Source organism: Labrus bergylta, chromosome 4, assembly GCF_963930695.1.
Source record: "Labrus bergylta chromosome 4, fLabBer1.1, whole genome shotgun sequence".
Lineage (NCBI taxonomy): Eukaryota > Metazoa > Chordata > Actinopteri > Labriformes > Labridae > Labrus > Labrus bergylta.
The window spans coordinates 25,862,104-25,881,538 of NC_089198.1; the positions used below are offsets into that span (position 1 = coordinate 25,862,104).

At 40.1% G+C, this 19,435-nt stretch overlaps 1 protein-coding gene across 1 annotated transcript; it reads right to left on the reverse strand.

The window, feature by feature from the left end:
- Positions 1-297: 297 nt before the first annotated feature.
- emilin2a (elastin microfibril interfacer 2a) lies at positions 298-17,797 on the reverse strand. The gene is made up of 9 exons (XM_020635145.3): positions 17,502-17,797; positions 16,794-16,919; positions 13,993-14,183; positions 11,825-13,801; positions 4,812-5,162; positions 2,986-3,039; positions 2,464-2,523; positions 2,123-2,263; positions 298-1,114 (listed from the first exon to the last, which is right to left on the reverse strand). The coding sequence occupies exons 1-9, from the start codon at positions 17,681-17,683 to the stop codon at positions 786-788; spliced, it is 3,411 nt and encodes a 1,136-aa protein (XP_020490801.2). The 5' UTR covers positions 17,684-17,797; the 3' UTR covers positions 298-785.
- Between the last annotated feature and the right edge of the window lie 1,638 nt (positions 17,798-19,435).

A 19,435-nucleotide genomic window follows, 5' to 3' on the forward strand; every position in this document is an offset into this window, starting at 1 on the left:
CACAAACATTAAATATTTATAAAAGCTGTAACTCACTCTGAGGCTGAATAGAAATCTGTATTTTTCTCCTTCTTTAAAGGCGGGACCTACGGCTAAATTCCCTGCTGCTGCTTCTTAGTGCTGTTGGGATATTTTCTCAGTCTCCGTAGTGAGGAAAGGGGAAATGTATTTTTTGTCCACACCCACTTTACGTAATGACTCCAGTGGGATTTTGCCTTCTAACATTACTTTCTATGACCATTCTCCACAGCCAGCAGAGTTTGTAGCATGAATAAAAGCTTGTTGTGTTGCTTAACATGATGTTTTTCCACATTAGTTTATTATGAATCATTCTTTCCTTGTCCAGCGTCGATTACACAACAAGAAGGAGTGAGCTCTTACTGTAACAGGTGATCCATCATGGCTACTTTCAGAACAAACAGTATGTTCTCTTGTGTTCAGATTCTGTAAATGTAATCTCTGAGACGGTTCTGTTCAAGTCAACATCACACTTTATGAATTTTAATGTTAATTTATAAACACTTGTATATACAAGACATTCACAATAGGTACAAAAAGGCAACTGGAAATCAAATATATTAGAAACAAGTTCTGCTTCTTGTATTCAGGTTAATTTAGGACATGGCTTAAAAATTGCACTATAATGACTTTAAGTTGAATTCAGAACACGGTGGCCCTGCGTGGTGAATTAGCTGCATTACTGCAGTGACCAGTGATATTTCCCTCCTGTCCTTCTTTTGCGATCAAACTAGTCCTTTCTCTTCTGGTGCGCGGCTGAGCTCCAGCTATCTTTTGGCCTGTGGTGTATACAGGAAGATGGCACTGAAGGTGGAGAGGATCTCCCTGGCCTCGCTGGTGTCCAGCTGACCTCTGGTCCTCACCAGGCTCACGTGGTCTCCTTTCCTCAGGGGCAGGATCAGACTGAAGGACACAGAGCCCCCGCAGTTACCAGCAGCTGAGCGCCCGTGTTGACCGGCCACTGGCACCGCCGCACTCTGCAGCCTCTGGACGCTGCGGTTAGACACGGACAGGACCGCTTGCACTTGGTTGCCCTGCTTTGCTGTCAGCAGTCCTGAGATCATGTATCGGCCATCTAGAGGTACAGTGAAGATCCCTGTAGAGAGGAGAAAAGAATTGAGAAAATCAATGATGATTGATGAATAATGTCACATCGTCATAGCCTTCCCTCACAATTATTTTGTAAAAGATTCAGTTCACAGATAAGTCTGAAAACAATCATCAGATACCCACATGAACATTAAAACAAGTTTTGTCCGGTGTAATTCATATGCTTATCCAATCCTACATCTTCAAAACATTTAATTCCAACGCTGAGGCTCAGCCAAACAATTTAGTTATAAGTAACATCCTTTTTGGGATGCTGGGATTCTTTAGTTTAACACAATCTTATTAAAGTAATTGCAAGCTGGGCCTTTTTACACAACCAGCACGTTCACAGCAATGCTGGCATTCTTTCAGACAATTTCTATTTCTTAGTCTACCAGGTGAATGCAAATAAGATAGTCACATTCTTTTTGGCTCTGATTTAGAATCCATCAGCTCCTTAAGCATTTTGTTCGCCTGCTTGTAGATTATTTTCAAACTGTTTACACTTGTTTGTTTTCTTTTTAGTTTTGGGGCTTTTTATACCTTTATTTTAGAGATAGGGCAGTGGATAGAGTCAGAAATCGTGGAGAGAGATAGTGGGGAATGACATGCAGGTCATGGTTTTGAAGTAGAAAGTTGAGACACATCCATGTGTACATAACTGTCTACTCTGTGTCTCTAAGGTGCCTTCATCACCTCAGCTGGAGGGTCGAAGGACCCTGATTATATCAGTCTGTAGCTAGCTAAGTAACAAAAACTTTTTAAGAATATTTTTATTGTACTTTATTTTGACACTGCTGACATTGGCAGCTCTGACTCTTCGTGCATTGACAGCCTATTTGCCTAAGATGTGCTTTGTAAGTGATTTGAATTATTGGATTACGATGCATCTTGGCAGCTGTTCACACTTGAATGTTTGATTTGTATGACCGACTTTAAATGAATCAGCAAGTCACTGAGCAGTTTCATGGTAACCTTGAAACTAAATCAATGTTACGTTTTTGTTGTAGTGTACCTGTGTGGGGATTGTAGTGTCCACCGTCGTTGACTAGAACTCTGTTGAAGCGAATAATGCCGAACTCTCCGGAGAACGACTGCTGCGTGAGGCCAGCACAAAAGGAGAAGGGATCTGGAAAGGCGCTGTTGTCGACTGAAACTGGAACAAAACGAAATGGATGTACAGTAAGTCCATTTTTGTCCCCTTATTTCAAAGATACTCTCTGGTGCATTTATATTTAGTAACTGGTAATAAGAGTTACTTCCTCACAAATAGGATAAGGATTAATGTTGTGTTTTTTTTTTTTTTATCAATGGAGGCACTACAATTGAGAAAAATACATTCAAGATGGATTTTACCTGGTGATTCAACCGAAGCTTGATAAATGGGGTTCCATGGCACCTTTGCTGCTACGGGACCTACATGGCACAAAAATAGAGTGTTAATTGTAGTCACAGCTATCTGCTGCAGGGTTGACACTTCTATTTTTATAGACGTTTTTACAAAGTAAGCCTCAAGTTATATATTTATAATGTTTCCACTGAATGTATTAACAAATATGTGTTTGTGGGCTTTTATGAGTCTGTAAATAGCTTAAAAGAAGAAGAAGATCTTCTCAGGAAATATATCAATTACCTACTTCAGTAATGCAGTTTTCTTGATAATCATTAAATGAAACAGGGTAAAACTTTCTGGTAAGTGCCCGCAGATGAGTTTAAATCCACCCACACGTTCTTAAACTAAACACATCCAGTTCCCACTCCCACACACTCCCAGGCTACAAATTATTCACAGCCTTTCCAATTTTTTACACTGGTGTAGTAGGATGGCAGAGCCTGCAGACACATGCGGTGTAACTCGATGATGAACTGCGACAGTACCTTGGCGGCCCGTTGATTGAGGCTTGAAAGATGCAGCCTGTAGGGGAGGATAGCCTGCGAAAGACACAGATGACAAACACATCATGTTTTATCATCATGTGAGGACACAGGGTTAGTGAACACTCCTGCCAGATGCTGCTGTGTTGTTTCACATGTGATCATTATGGCAAAGCACAGTGGGATGATTTCCCAGAGAAAGTAGAAATTTAAAGGCAGCAGGTTATAATCTAGGCGGGGAAATGTTGGGTTTTGAGAGCCTCTTTTTCAGTTTGATTCTGATTTAGCTGTACCAGGACACTGGCATGTACAGTATGAGCAGAATCAGGTTTGTAAAGTCTCCCCTAAGCTTTTTAAATTGGATTTAAACCTGCAGATATCTCTGTCGGCTTAGCTTAGAATTCAACGAATGAGCGCATAACAGATAAAATACTCAACAAAGTGAAAAAATTACGAGGTAACTTCCACTTTAATGCTAATGTCCTAATAACAAATAAGAAATATTAGACTCCATACTATAGCTATCATTATTGCATGGATTTTAATATTTAAAAAGTGTTTATTCCCAGGCTAAGATTCTTGACGAAAATGGATTTAATAGAAATGTAAGAACTGTGCTAAAACGGACAGTTTCCCGACAGTCACTGTTTTGTTTTCAGATTTGTTTTCCTAACAGGATTACATGCATGCCGGTTAATTCACCCCATATCTTGTTCTCTCTTTCGTTCTCCATAAAAACCCTTTCAAGCTCAGCATTCCTTTGTGCATATGACATCAAAACTAAAGTGCATGGCTAATTCCACCTTTCGTTATTGGTTCCATGTGCGACAAATTCTGAACAGAACAAAACAGATCCTGAATCTGAACTACATGAGTATATCTTATGTAATGAACTGACAGCACTGTTTAAAAGATGACAAACATAAATTATGTCACATATGTGGTAATGCTGGCTCAGCCCCGATCTCCATGGTGCCAGACTTATGACGCTGTGTGGTTAAATTTTCCCTTTTTGTCATTGTGCTGATGACCGATGATGACAGGCTGTAGTTCCAGGATTTATTTAGGCACTTAACAAGAAGAGCATACATCAGAATCTGTGGTAAAAATCTGTATTACAGTCTGTGAGTTACAGTAAAATTATTTAATATGGGCTCTTTAAAATACTTTTTGGATACCAAGACAAACACTAAGAACAGAGGAAGAAAACAAGTGTTTGGAAATGAGGTGGTAATAACAAAGTGTTTAAGAGGTACTTAAGTATTTTAGAATCATAAATTATAAGGCACTGTAACTTCATCATAAGACTAGTGGATAAAAACATAGAGGATAATTGTATTGGAATTACAGTATAAACACATAAATTATAACGTTTTTGAGTACTGAATGCAATTAATTCTTTAATATAATCTAGATCATTGTTGCTGCTAGGGTAGAAAATATTAAACCAAGCATGGATAGAAGAATGCCCCTCTGTAGTTCTGTTTATGTTCTGTGTGTGTTTTGTCATATCAGATTGCATGTTACAGAGCAGAAATACCGTCAAGAACCAAACAAACTTTAATGCGGCTCATTCAACAACAGACAGTCAAAAGAACAGTGCTGCAAGTCTTCTCCTTGCATGTGTGCGCACATCAACAGTTTATATTTTCTATTACTATTCCCTATACTTCTGCCCTTGTAAAAATGAGCTTTGTCAATTAAATCCATTTAGTCTCTAATGGAATAAAAACAGGAGTCTGGTGAGTTTTGTTTTAACACAGATAAGGATCTAACAGATTTATATGTTTCTATGTGTTAAAAAAAGGGTCCCTGTAAGCTGTACTCACCTGGTGCGCCAGCAAATCCTTTGACCGGCATGCTCAACGAGTCCTCAGACCCTCTGCGCACAGTCACCCTGCGCATGTACCCTGGAGGTCCGGCCTCGCCTGTCTCCACCACTGGCCTGACAGGAACCAGAGGGAGGGTGGGGTGGCCTGGCTGCTGGGGGCTGGACGGCTGGCCTGGCTGACTGGTCCTGATCGTGTGCGTGTTGGTCTGCACTCGTTGGCCCGGTCTGTGCGGCTGTCTGGACTGTGTCGGTGGAGGGATGATTAGAGGGATGTGAATTTCTTGGATTCTGGGTCTGGTCTGAGTTGGATCTGGCAAAGACGCAGGCCTCTCTGGTCTTAAGGTCATTCCTTAGGAAAAGGAGAGAAAAAGACAAGTATTGGCAAGATTTTAAACATATCAATCTAAGTTAACTTTCTCAATATTGATGAAATTAACCATTGAGCATACAAACTTCTGGTCAAAATGAGTCTCTCCAATTGAAAGTTGAGACAAATGCTGTCAAACTATCTTCTATTTACTTGTTTGTCTTCGCTCACATGCTGAACATATCCTTTCTCTCTCTTGTAAATTCTCCTTTTGTGATTTTTATTCTGATTACAGGCAAAATTTGGACTAGATTTCACTGCACCTTGGAGCGGTACCACTATGAGTCTTCATAAAAAAAGTAAAGCAGACGGGCAGTGTGAGTTTTAGGCAACAAGAATCAGTTGGATCATGCATCACCTGGGCCTCTGAGATTAGAGTAGACACACTGTTAGAGTGTCCTCAAGACAAATAATATAAGTAATTACAGTACCTGCTTTGTGTCAGCCCCATCTCAGTGTATCTCACTGATTGTGTTGTGTCACATATACGTTTCAGAGAATGGGTTTGTTAATTATCAAAAGAAAGCCCTTCTTTGTTTGATACATCATCACTTAAACTCTTTCAAACCTTGTGTTAGGCATAAATGGACTAGATATAACAGGATTACAGTAATGTTATTCAGCCAATGACTCTTACATAAAGGGAATGACCACTTATCCTAAAATGATTGTACGATCAAATTAGGCGGAAAAGGCTCAGCTTCTTGAGAAAGCTCTCAAAGAACACAAACAACAGATAATCTCCTGGGAGCATAAACACATTATCTTCTTTAAACAGTAGGCTATCTACAGATTGAATTTGTTCACTGGCAGATGATAAGCTGTCATCACAAGTTAAAGCATGAGCATGCCAGATACCTGATTAATTTACTAAGAAAATACTCTCGAAGAAATGCTCCAGTTTACCATTAGAATGACTCAGGTGTAACTTGTCTGCAGCCATCTTCCTTAAGGCTGAATTCAGACTGGGCATAGCTTTGTGCTTAATGCTAACATTAGCATGGTAACCATTTTTGCTATCAAAATACAATGTCTACATAGCCATGTTTGCAATTTTAGTTTTGAATGTTGGTATGCCAGTATTGCTCTAAAAACAGATACTTTTTTTTGCTAAGTACCGACAATAACATGGCCTAGCTATTCATGACATGCCAACAAAGCTAGGATTAGCAGATATGTAGCATGTTTACTGTTAAAGGTAATGTTAGCATGTTATGCTAGTATTGCTTTTTAGCAATAAAAACACAAATTATTAGCTAAGTAGGCTACCAACATTTACATGGCTTAGCGTTTCATGAAAATGTCAATTTGGCTAGGCTTAGCAGATATGTATCATGTTTACTGTTAAAGTTAATGTTAGCATGCTAACATTTCTATTTAGCATGGAAAAAGTAAAGCTAAGTTTTCTTTCGATGTACATGTTTCTGTACCGTTTGTGTGTTGTGTGAAACTGGCACAAACAAGAGAAAGGACAGGGAAGACGCAACTAACGGCTGCAGATGAGGTTATGCTAGTAATTAGTAATTAGCAGGTGTAATGTACCCAGGTCAGAAGAGGTATAGCTAGCTGACAATAATTTTTATTCAAAATAGTCAGAAATTGGCTTTGAAGTATTTAACGAGGGAAACAATGTTAACACCTGTGTTGGCTCTCCAGGGTAATGCTTCACACACTGTAGTGATCACACTTAACAAAACACAACAGTATTTTGTAATCTCTAAAGGTTCTTTACAAAAGTCAATCTTTATCAAGGTCCATTTGTTTCTCACTCCCTTAATGTATCGAAATGAATGTTTAACTTCTTATAATTAAAAAAATACTTCTGCAGCAGATAAACAAAGTTATGATAAATCAAAGTTATGCTGTACTCTGCTGCACATATACTGTTGTAATGAGGCAAAAAGATCAATCACTAAACACCTGACAGTAGGCTAGTTGTATTGCTTTAGAGACCGTCTGTTGCTCTGGATTATGACGATAATCAACCACTTAGGTTTTATCAAATATAACATCATTAACAAACAACAAAATTCTTCCACAAGCGACTCAGAAACCACATGTATAATTAAAAACAAATTAAACCCAGCAATCATGTTGTACTGAGATAATCAGAAATCTTTCATTCATTTCCTCCCTGTGCCTCCTTCAGGACACCGGGTGCCTGAGTGCATATTTCCCATGAGCTCTCAGCCTGTGTCTCACTAAGGGGGCAACCGCAAAGTCAGTAAAAGACACACACACACACATACACACATGCACAAGCTATCTGGTGCAACCATGTGCATCACCAAAAACAGATGTTATTTGTTAAAAAAATGGATTGAGACACTGCAGAGGGAGGTCTTGCTCTGGTTCCAGTTGCGGGTGAGAGTGCGTGAGTGTTCAAAAGCGTCTGAAACCATAGAGGAATATTGCAGCAGACAAGCCGATCATGCGATGGAAAATGGTGTCAAGGGGCACAGAGCAGGGTGTGGTGATTGCACGCATGTACACTAATGCATCACTGACACGTCTTAGATACTTCTTCTTTCACATGCACATGGACACATTTTCTTCCACCTTCCATTTTCCCTGCAATGATATTATTGACAGGAGTTTCGGGTTATGCACTGCATGGCAGACCTCGGGGACTCATTGTGTATCTGGGTCCATTCTCCTCTGAACACTTCCAGATGGGTCAGAGATGGAAACACCTCACCTCCCAGCTGATGCAATTGGAGCTCCCCCTTTAAATTCTGGTACTGACTAAATATATACAGTGTGGGTTAGTGGCAGTATCAGGTATAACTTTCAATTATTTCCCCACAGACACCCTTTGACTTCAAAAAGCCTTTGAAAGCTTGTTTTTCTCGTATTCCCTCATCACGCTCGACAGTTAATCTTCCTGCCTGTCTCCCCAATATAGACTCCAAATGATCAATTGAAAAGCATTGATCCATGAAATCAAAGCCTTTACTTTATCTGGTGCTTTAATACAACTCCCTTTTTTCTGAAGGCCTTGTCTGTCGATTGACTTTTACAGGACAGGGCGGAGGAAGAGGAGAAAAAGAAGTCCTCTGGCATTCTTGGAAGGACAAATCAGATTTGGACAGAAGGAGAGAGCGTCAAGGGAGTAAAGAGAGAGCAGTTTGTAGATAAGAGACACTGGGAGGAAAAAGACAGGGAAGTGATTTGAGATGGACTGGGATCACCTCCAAAAAACAGGAGGCGTAGAAAAAAAAACAGCTTGAGAATCAAATGAAAAAAATCCAACACAAGAAGGTTGATTAGTCATCGTCAGAGTGAGGAACGGCATGCTCATGTTCCATGAAAACAAGTACTTTCTTTTTTTCTTTTTTCTTTTTACATTTCCTAATGAACTATTTATCAGTTTGCACCCCTTATGACGTTCGAGCCTCTTGCAGAATTTCAAAATAACTTTTAAACATTACTGCCCAACCACAACTCCCTATTGGAAAGGAAACAGCCAGAAACACACAAGCTTTAGTGGTAGACCTCTACTGCTGCCGCTGCTGTGGGCAAAGCAGTGCAAAAATGTTGCAACTTAAGTCTCACAATTTCATTCAGCAGTCACACTGAGTAAGGGTTAAGTCATTCCAGTTAATCTTTCAGTTATGTTATTACAACACCTCATCTGTTTGCAGTGTCCTCGGGGTCTTCATATGACTGAGTGGAGAGCATGAGCTCAAACACAGAAGGAAATGTTTCAGTACAATCTCCACTAACAACACCACACCCACAGATTTGGGAATTTTTGTAGATTTAAAAAAAATTCTACAAGGACAATTTCTTTCTGTCCAAGATTTGAAGAAAACTTTAAATCTTTATGCTACAGTCCAACTCCCTCATCTTGTGGGATTTTGAACACAGACAGCACAGCGAATGAGTACCACATTATCCCTGAAATAAATGGGAAAACATTTGGGGAAATACACATTCTCACTTTGTTTTTGCAAGGATTTAGAAGTTAAGATTAAATCCACAATCCTGTCTTTATAGTAGCCTAAATATGACCCTACCTCCAGCAGCCTGCTAACTTAGAAGGCTCAAATCAGGAGAAAAAAAAGCTAGCCTAGCTTTTCTAAAAGGGTAGCCAAATCTTCCTTAAAGCTGTCTTAAGCTCACTCATTATTAAGGTGTATTTTGTTTGTTAAATCTGAAAAATAATCAACAAAATAAAAGTGTAAGTTTTTGTCTATATTGTTTCTCACAAGGCTAGTTGCTTCCCAAAGTTTTCCGGCCTTAGCGATGGTAAGTTAGCCGGCTGCTGCTGTTAGCTTCATACTCAACCTATGTACATGTGAGAGGTATTGCTATTCTCATCTAACTCCAAGCAAAAAAGCAAATACATAAGTATAGTTTTTGTTTTTTTCAAACCTTTGCCTTTAAGTTCTCACTAACATAAATCTCAAAGCTAAAGCGTGGGATTCTTATGAAGACCTACAAAAACTGTAATTTGGAGAAGCCTATACTTTTTTTTATGAAGATTTTTGATGTTATGCATAATTCTGATAAGACTATGGCTAGAAAAACCTTTGCAACTGTTGTACACACAACAAAAAGAAAGCTATGTACTTGCTCTATACTGAGAACTAGCAAACTGTTAAAGTTGATGCTGCAAAGCTAACAGGCAGGGATGACTCTTGTTGAGATCAATCAAACAATGCTCCAATTGGAGCTACTCATGAACACCTTGCTTCTATGGCAAACATCAGAAAAACAGCAAATATTATAAAGCTAGATAGTAAGCAGAATGTCATTGGTAACAATTGTGAGGCCCGCTGGACTTTGGCAGACAGCTAGCAAATAGGCTAATGAGGAGATATTTGCTAATGAAGTGTATTGGATTAGAATTCCTTACATCTAATAGTAAAAGCCATAATAAACATACTTCATAATCCTGCCGTCACACACAAAGCCCTATCTGATTTAATATTGGACAAAGCTTCATCTGATTTAATACTGGGCAGAGTTTCTGTCTGATTTAATGCTGAGTAATGTTACATTTGAGGCACTGATATCAGATTTCTGAGTTTGGAAATAACAAATCATATTTGGCAAAAAGTGAAATGGAAACATAATGCCTTAATGTATTCATCTCTCACAACCACAACCATTAATCTATCCACCCTCCTTTCTCTTCAGGTCCCTATCAAACCATTGTTTTGGATGATTGTTTAACAGAGGCAGGCACCAGTGATGGGGCCCCCTATCATGACATCACAGCTGAGGGTAGTCGAAGCATCTGGTAATGGGTGTGGAGCCATGCTTCTCCCCTCTCCACCAAGACTGGCTCCAGCAGTGAGTCAGGGCCCTTAATGAGGACCAGACTCCACACATCAGGCTTAGGTCACCCTATGGGAATCTCTAGAGGTTGGTATGCGTAAGGAGAAAGAGAGGAGGTGGAGGTGTATTGTACATGAGCTTGTGTGTTTGAGGACTAACAGGCCAGGAGAGTGAGGTTTGGAGTTATGTGGTACGCATACAAAAAGGAGATGTCATAGTGCAAGAAAGTAGACCTCACAACTCAACTTGTTCATGAAAGGGAGTTGGGGAGATGGAACAGTCTACCCGGGTGCTCTGACATTTACAAAAGGGAGCAATGAGGCATAAAACAGTGAGAGTAAATCAATAGAGACATAAGGAGGGGCTGAGCCAGGCAATTATATTTACCTATCCCATTCCTTATATAAAAACTGGGGAATTCTTAGGACAACATGAATCTAAGTCACAGGAAGTTTCCAATGTGGGCCTCAGGACATATTGAATGACATATTCAAGGCAGGCACGAGAGGCCCAGTGAACTTGTGTCCTCCCACTCCGGGAAATACCCTGCAGTCATTCATGGGATATGATCCTTCAAACCGAGCCTCCGTGTAAACCAAGCAGGCAGAATGCATTATTGGGGATTATCTGCAGGAAATGTTTGTGTTTACACAGATGGCAATCACACTCAATTAACTTGTATGTTGGAATTTCAAAAAGGAAGCTGCAAAGATGTTTTAGTCAGTATTTTTTCTATTAAACATCTTTTGGCTAATTTTTGTGGCTTTATGTACAAATTAAACAAAAGTGAACAGACTCCTTTCTTTTTCTGACTGTGCTGATATGGGAATCTGTGAACTTTTAACAAGTACAATTATTACTGTCATATGGTTAATCTATTATGAGCTATATTTAGGTATGGCTAACAAGTTTGACACTGTGCGAAATATCCTTATTTCCTTAATCTCTGACAGTTTCATAAAAGTGAATGCAAAGCGACTGCCAGCACATGGTGAGTTTAGCAAGTATTAAGACTTGAAAGGATGGACAATCAACTAGCCTGTCCCTCTTCAAAGGTACATAAAAAGTTCTGGCACGACCTTTAATTCTTTTATGCTTTTACAAATGTAATTCTTGTACAGATTAAATAAAAAACAAACAGACTGAGATATAACGCTTTAACGAGTAATTTGCTGGTTCCTTTCCCTTTTTGCTGTCTTAATACTAAGATAAACTGATTGCTTGTTTGCCTCATATTAAATGAACAGTGTGTTGTAAGAATTCTTATTAAAGTCTTCACAAGAACGTGTATAAAAAAAGCCCTAGATGTCCACCTACAGCAAATGTCATTAAAACCTAAAAATAAATCCTTAACTCACCTGGCTCTTTGGCGGTGACATCTTTCAAAACATGTTTGGCCATCGCAGACAGCTGTCCCTGGAGCTTCTGCATGGAATTCTGCAGTGTGATGATGTCTGTACCACAGGTAGTATTCATCCTGTTCACACAGTCCTTCAGACCAACAACTTGTCTTTCCAGCCTATCTTTCAGCTCTTTGATATTGTCAGAAACCCCATCTAGCTTTCCACACACCTTTTCAAGTCTGGTCACACGTCCGTCCACAGCGAAAATGTCATCAGAAACACCCTGTGTGTTCTGTTTACATTGTCTAAGTTCAGAAAACACCTGTCTAGTGAGCGTATCAAGCCTGTTCCTTAGCTCATCAACCTGACGCGTGGTGTCATCCGTCTGGATACTGGGTACAGCTATGACTGATGACCAGTTTTTTTGTGCTGGACTTCCAGGGCCTCTTTGTTCTGCATGGCAGCAAGTTGAGTTAATTTTCTGCATATCCTGGTTGTATTTGCTTACAGAGTCACCTAAACCAGTAACAACACCAGCCAGTCCAAGCACTTTGTCTTGGAGATTAATCAATCCCTTCTGGAAGTCATCCATCATCTTGGCACTTCTGTCATTTGTGACTGACTGCCTTCCAAAAAGGTCTTCCATTTGCCTCAGCTTGTTTTTGTTGGCACTGACATTTGTGTGAAGAACATCCAAGTTATTCCTATACCGACTCAGATCCTTCAAAATGTGTAATAAACTGTTGGGTGCAGGTGATGGACTTTCTGAATCTAAAGAAAATCCTGAGCCTGAACATCCAGTAGAGCACAACTCGGCCACAGCATTGACCTTGTCATCCAAACCTGTCAGGACGAACTTATTGTTGTTGACTTGTGTCTGAATGGCATCCATGGATTCACTAAACATGCCTGGGAAGGAGTTGTTGCTTATTTCCACCAGCATGTTCGTAAACTGGTCCTCCATGCTGTTCAGACGCTCATCAAGAAGCAGTCGTAGTGCTGCCACTTCGTCAGCAATCAAACGTGTCAGCTTGTCTTCAATATAGAAACAGTGGATTTCTGCATTTTGCTCTGTGATATTAAGGCGGGCCTCAAGCTCTTCAATCATCGGGCCAAAATCATCGTTGTCCTGAGGGGCAGACAGGTGCGCCAGCTCATTGTCAATGCGGACGTTCAGGATCCGGTGAGCTTCTGCAATTCGGTCAATCTCTCGCCACAGGTCACTATGGTCATTACCACGCTCCTCTTCCACTTTGGTTGGATCGGTCTGCCTTTGGGTTCTTATTGGTCCATCTGCTGCAGCCATGTCCAAATGTAGTGCTCGGATCTCTTTTCTCAGATCAGCCTCCTTTGAATCCACCAGTTTGGTAAGTCTGACCAAACCTTGGTCACAGCTGCCTTCACAGGTTTTCTGTAAGGCCAGGATCTTGTCATTATATGAGCTTTGTAGCTTAGCCAGCTGTTCTTCAATGTTCAGGTCAAGCTCCTTCTTCAGCTTTTCAAACTTCCCATCAATGTAGTTCTGTACAATATCAACATCCCCTATAGCTGTTGTTTGAGATTGAGAGGCATCCATCAGGACACGAATCTGTCCCTCGTGGCTGGTCATAGTTCCTCTGAGGTCTTCCAAAGCTTCATCTTTGCTCTTCAGTGCATCATTGATATCATCCAGTCTGGCCACTATTTTTTCTATGGCCTTGTCGCCACCAATTCCACCTCTAGTAGCCTGATGACCATCCAGCACAGCCGGGCTCTCCTCTGTGCCTGACGAAGAAGAATTATCAGGTGGACGCATGTTGTTCAGAAGTGTCACCAGCATCTTCTTTGTGTCGTCCTGCAGGTCCGTTTTGAGGTTGGCAGTTAACCCTGTCAAAGCTGACTGAAGATCCAAGACTGTCTGAGACAGGCGCTGAACTTCACCTTCCAGCAGATGCACCTTATCGGTCCCACCAAGCCTGGTCTCATGGTGCCCAGTCTCTCTCCGCTCCGGTCCTTTGATCGGAGAATAAATTGTGAAATGTTTAGTGACAAATACAACTCAGTGATTATCTCTTCTTAAAGTAGAGTGGAATTGAAGTAGCCAACATTATTAGTACAGTTTAACTAAATACAAAAATAGTTGAAAACCAGATATCCAGCACAAATTAAACAACAACAGTAGAGCAAAAAAAAGGCTTCCTTACTCTGTGTGTGTCTAGTTGTGTATCCAGGATTTGGTGGGAGGTAAGGCTGTGTTCCTTGAACTAGTTGTGGTTCTGGGGGTGGTTTTAAATCCTTACAGTTTGGACCTTGGTAACCAGGACAGCATCTCCACTCCAACTCAGTGACAGTCTTGAAGGCAATCTTGTATGTAGGTCGAAACCGATTATGGAATCTGTAACAAGAGATATATTTGTACGTTTTTCAAAAACTGAACTTTTTCTCTGCATCAAACCATTTTTAGGAATTTTTCCAGTTTTAGTTTTCCACAAAGAATAAACTCTTCCAATAATATTCATTTTTATTGGAAACTGTTGAGTCCTGCAATCACCAAACTGACTTATCTTTCTGTTAGTCTCTTGGATATGGTCATTTTTAAGGCTTCTGTACTCTTCCCCTTAACTTGCAAATGTCCATTTTCTAGCCAAGACAAACTATTCCCTAAGAAACAATAGATGACATCACTTCCCCGAAAGAAGGGGTCAGTCATGCAGAGCATCTGGAAATCTGACTGCATAAACAATCATTTTTGCACATGTCCTGACAGTCACTGATAACACTTTATTTTTCCTGACAAAAAGAAGAAAAGAAGCTGAAAATGTGTAGGACAATATATTACTTAAATAATAATACCAATCGACTGTGTGCTTTAGAGTAATTTTACCAAAAAATAACATAAAGCCAGTACTGTATGTCATAACTTAGAAATGTAAGAACCTGATGTGTCTATTCTCATTGCCAGTTCTTCTAGGAAATTTGCTCCTGTGACAAAACAATCATTAGTTTCCAGGGATCTTTTCCACAACACAAAGGCTCTGTGCATGTGTTTTTAGAGTGTGGATCAGAAGGACTGAACATTTGTGAAACAACTAAAACAGAGATCACTTTGTTGGTCTTAAAAGTTTTGAGGACATGATATGATTTATTCAAAGGATGTATTACTTGGACATAATTTAATACTGCATCAAAAAGAGAGAATAGGTTTACCCTTACATTCATATCTTATAATTTACAAAGGAATAACATACTTCCATGTTTCTTGTGGTACATTTTAAATACATTTTGACTCTGGGGAGAAAATTATTTTCAGAATTACTTTGATAACATTTCTTTGGACGTATTTTTCATGAATGCAGTGCTCGCTATTATTGTTGGTACTAAAATGATAAAAGCTACAACAAGGGGTTAGGTCTCATCATTTTGAGGGTCCATGTCTTCTAATGTCAAACCGACAGCTGTGAACTATCTGTGAGTGTATGACAACACATATATGGAGACTTCAGGAGGAGATGAAAACAAATTAGCAACAGGAAACTAAAGCCTTGTTAAAACTACATATTCAGGAAAGAGCCAATGTCTGCCTTTTTTTTTTATTACTTTGGCCTGGGTGTTCAAGATCTTGGAAGATTAGCAGTCTCTTTGAGCTTATTGAGGTAGCTTTTGACAAATTTTTTGACCCAATTCTGATCTGGTTCTGAAAGTATCTGTGTCAGGTGAATGCTGATTTGTTAAAAGGCTTGACGTCCTTTAGTCCTGAAACAGCAAGCATGTCAGGAAAACAGATGAATTTCAGACATTAAGTCAAGAAATGTAGGTTTGGATTTGGTTTGTTTTTCATTCAAGGACGGGGTGATATTTAGAGAGTGTCATAATATATCAAGGGAGCTAATTAAATTGAGTGACTCATTGGCATACACTCCAAAAAGCATGTAGGCTATACTTTTCTAAAACAAAAAAGCATGACAGTGCAGGTATGTTGCTTCTTTGAACATGTTCGAATAAGTGGTAGGCCATACTAACATAACAATGTTGCCATGTAGGCACACTGTATTAACCTGGAGGTAGTGCAGGTATGTTTTCCCAAAATACCTTCTCATTATCAGTAATTTATGGAGGCCTGGGGGTCACAGGGTTTTTTCTGCCCAAAAACCTGAGTAGCCTACAGAAACTGTGGGGGGCATTATCCCACTTAAACCACTGTAATTTGCTTTAAAACAAAAATGGGACCATATATACAAGTTTTCAAACATTTCCAATTAAAAATCAGTTTTTAAAGAAGCCACAACTCTTGTTTTTTCCTGGAAACTCCCAAGAGTTTAACTAATAGGCCACTTCTAATAAGGTTCTATATTGCAGAGAAGCTCTGTTCACTCTGTTAAATAGAACAGATTGTAACTATGACTTTTTAACAGGTCTATAGCTAAGCCCCTAAAGCACTTTGGCTCTACCACTAGCCAGAAAGCCAACAGTATGCTAGCAGAATAAAAGTTAAAAGCATTTTGTACAGTTGATGTAATAGATTTTACAGTCATCTGCAGCCTTAATTGGGGGTAAGGGGTTGAGATGTGGGTCAGCAGAATTAGCCCTAGCTGTCCTATTCTCAGGAATTAATTGTCACCCTGCAGCCAATTAGAGTCAAGTATTCACCCGGACCATGGTATAATGGTGGCTAGCAAGACTAGCTTGTAGCCTGAAAAAGTGTTTTAAAATAAGTAACCTGAGTATTGGCTTAGACCTAAGGGATAGTTCTAGTCCTTCTTAAACTGAGGCTATTTCCTGTTCAACCCTTTGCCTTTTTCAGTGAGATTATTTAATTTTCAAGAGATGCTGCACTTTTGGTTCTGCCAATGGAGTTTCTTCAGCTGCTGGGACTTGCTCTGCCTCCAGCTTTCTCTCCCTCTCTCTCTCTCTCTTTGAGAAACATTTTGTATCCGAACTCCAGTCTGTCTCATACATCTAAACATGCACCCTCAACCCCCTTCCCTGAAGCACCCAGGATGCTTACGTCACTTGTTGCTGGCAGTCAGGCTGGTAGGCCGGGCAGGGGGCCATCACGGGCTCCTGGAAGCTCTCCACACTCCCCTGCACGGCGCAGCTCACGTTCCTGCGCACCACATAAGCACACCAGTTCCTGAGGAGAAAAACACACAGAACATAAACACTGAAATAATTAGGCGTACTATGGAAAAAATACTGACTTGTTTCAGCATTTTTTTTTTGGTATGCTTTGAGTAGGCTAATAAAAAAAAAAAAATCACCATAAAGTCCATAAAGCTTTCCCTGAAAGTTACGCCATTTAAATGAAACGGTCCTAATTTATCCCCTTATCGGTAAACAGTTAGGCTAAAAAGGGGGTCACATGTAGGTTAGACATTTGAGTAATCACTGGCATCCCAGCGTTTATCTGCATCTTATCAGCTTTGGCAACACTCAAGCCAAATTTAGCCCGAGGCAGACACACGTATAGTGATTGAGAACAGGCTACATATAACCATAATAGGCCAAATCCTCTCGACTTGTAGGGCAGAAGAGAAGGAATTGGCGTTATTGAATTTTTATTGGCAAATGCGCAACAAAAGCGCACAACTTCCAGCTTCAGGAAAAGCGGAATGAAAATGCACCGGCGTTGAACTGATTCATACACAAAGTGAGGAGACGTTGAAATCGTTCACCATACCAAGTTTAAAAAAAAAAAAAAAAGTACTCAACTTACCTATTTCTGTGTCTGTGCACCACTCCAGTGTATGCAGACCCTTGGAACAAGTCATAAGAGGAGGGAGACCCGTACGTGAACTGGAAGTTCAAAAACAGTGTGAAAACTATCCACCGCCAGTCCATCTCTGCCTCTCTGCAACTCATACTAAACAAACTCCTTTGAATAAATAGTCCTCGCATAGAAGAAGAGGGCAGCTATTTTTATTATGATGCGCAACGTTCCCCAAAACCAAAGTCACATTGTCCTAGCGACTGATCCAACTCCAATAACCCAAAGTTTGGGGAAGTACACTTGCAGTGCAACTCCCTTGGAATGACGCTCAGGGTCCACACCCTCCTCCCGAACATCAGATGCCGAGAAAACTTCCCCTTTAAAAAAAAAAGTTTAGAGCCAAAAGGTGCATTGAGGTTGGACATGTTTTCATTTAATTAGGTTGTGCTTTAAGTGTTACAAAGCAAGGACACCAAATAATGAAGGTAACAGACACATTCTGCTGTCTCCAAAAAGGATTTGAGACAACAGTTGATTACTTCTTTGTCTGCCAACAGCCAATACTTCACACTTCACTGATGAGCATAGCATGGATAATGTTGAAAGAGGTTTGTGTAGTGATGGAGGTGATGATATTCATGGCTAGGGATAACAGTAGTCATTTACATTCTGTCTGCCCTGTTGGTGGGTGTCAGGGAATAGACAGAGTGCAGTCTGTTCTGTCCTACAGCAATTTCTATTTCTTTAAGCCAGGCTGAGCAATGTCTTAACATGGTGGGAAAGACAGAAAGTTGCACATTAGTTACTCAACAGCTTTCATTCACAGCACGTGAGGCAGGAATCCATTGTCAGAGCTTTAGCTGTGGAAGTGTGAGAAGGAGGAGGGTTTGCAAGCACAGTTATTCTATTTCTGAGATGGCCTGAAGCAGTTTCCCAAAGTGCAATCATGAGGCCTTTTTTCCTCCTGATCAGACTGAAGCTGTCAGTTAAAAGAGGTGATTAAGTCGGGGGGAAGAAAAACAGAGAAGGGAGGGACATGGAAGAGAGACGTAACCAAGTGAGAGTAAGAGCTAAATAAAAACATAGAAACTACGTGTAAGGATTCAGAGAGATGCTGTAAAGACTAATGGGAGGAATAGAGTCTCCCCCCTCCCCCTAAAAAGCTTTCACCGTTGTACATGCGCTATCTTTCCTGACTGTTGTCAGACCAGAGATAGTCATTCCAAAATAAGACTGCACTATTTCATCAGGCCACTGCTCGGCCAAGTGAAAGATGCAGAAATGGGTTATGCAATGGAATGATGTCTGCAGGGATTTTTATTTTTTTTAATTCAGTTAAACTTGATGTGTCATTTGTACCCACATAATGTCACCCACATTAATATCATTGGCCCTTTCTTTTAATGTTCTTTTTCTTCCCCTTTACTCTTATATTCCCCTTTTATTCAAACCCAAGCAGACCCACGTCATACATCAAGACAGCCTTGAAATCTACTCAGACAGACAAAAGGAGATCGTAATAGCAGTATTGGTGATTTTTTTTTTAATGGCAGTTTGTTTAGTCGCCAGAAGAGGGCAGCACAGCAGCAGTAAAGAAAGCCCAGACTTCTCCTTGTAGTCATGGCAATTCCTTTCCAAAAGTGTTGGAGTGAGTTTTGAAAAGGACATTTCATTAGTGGGGTTAGAGTGAGCGCCCAAATTTCTCCAAACGCATTTCTCGGAACACCTTTCTGTGCTGTGCTGATGTCAATTATTTGTGATATGCAGTCTGAATTCATCATGTCATATCTGCTACTGTACATTTTATTGGAATCATGCTATCTCTCACTCTATATCACCATCATCTGTACTGTATTTTTTTTTTTTTTTTTGCATATGGTTGTAAAAGCAGCAGTGCTTCCACAGTTTTAAATGCAGCCAAATTGAAACCCTTACCTCTT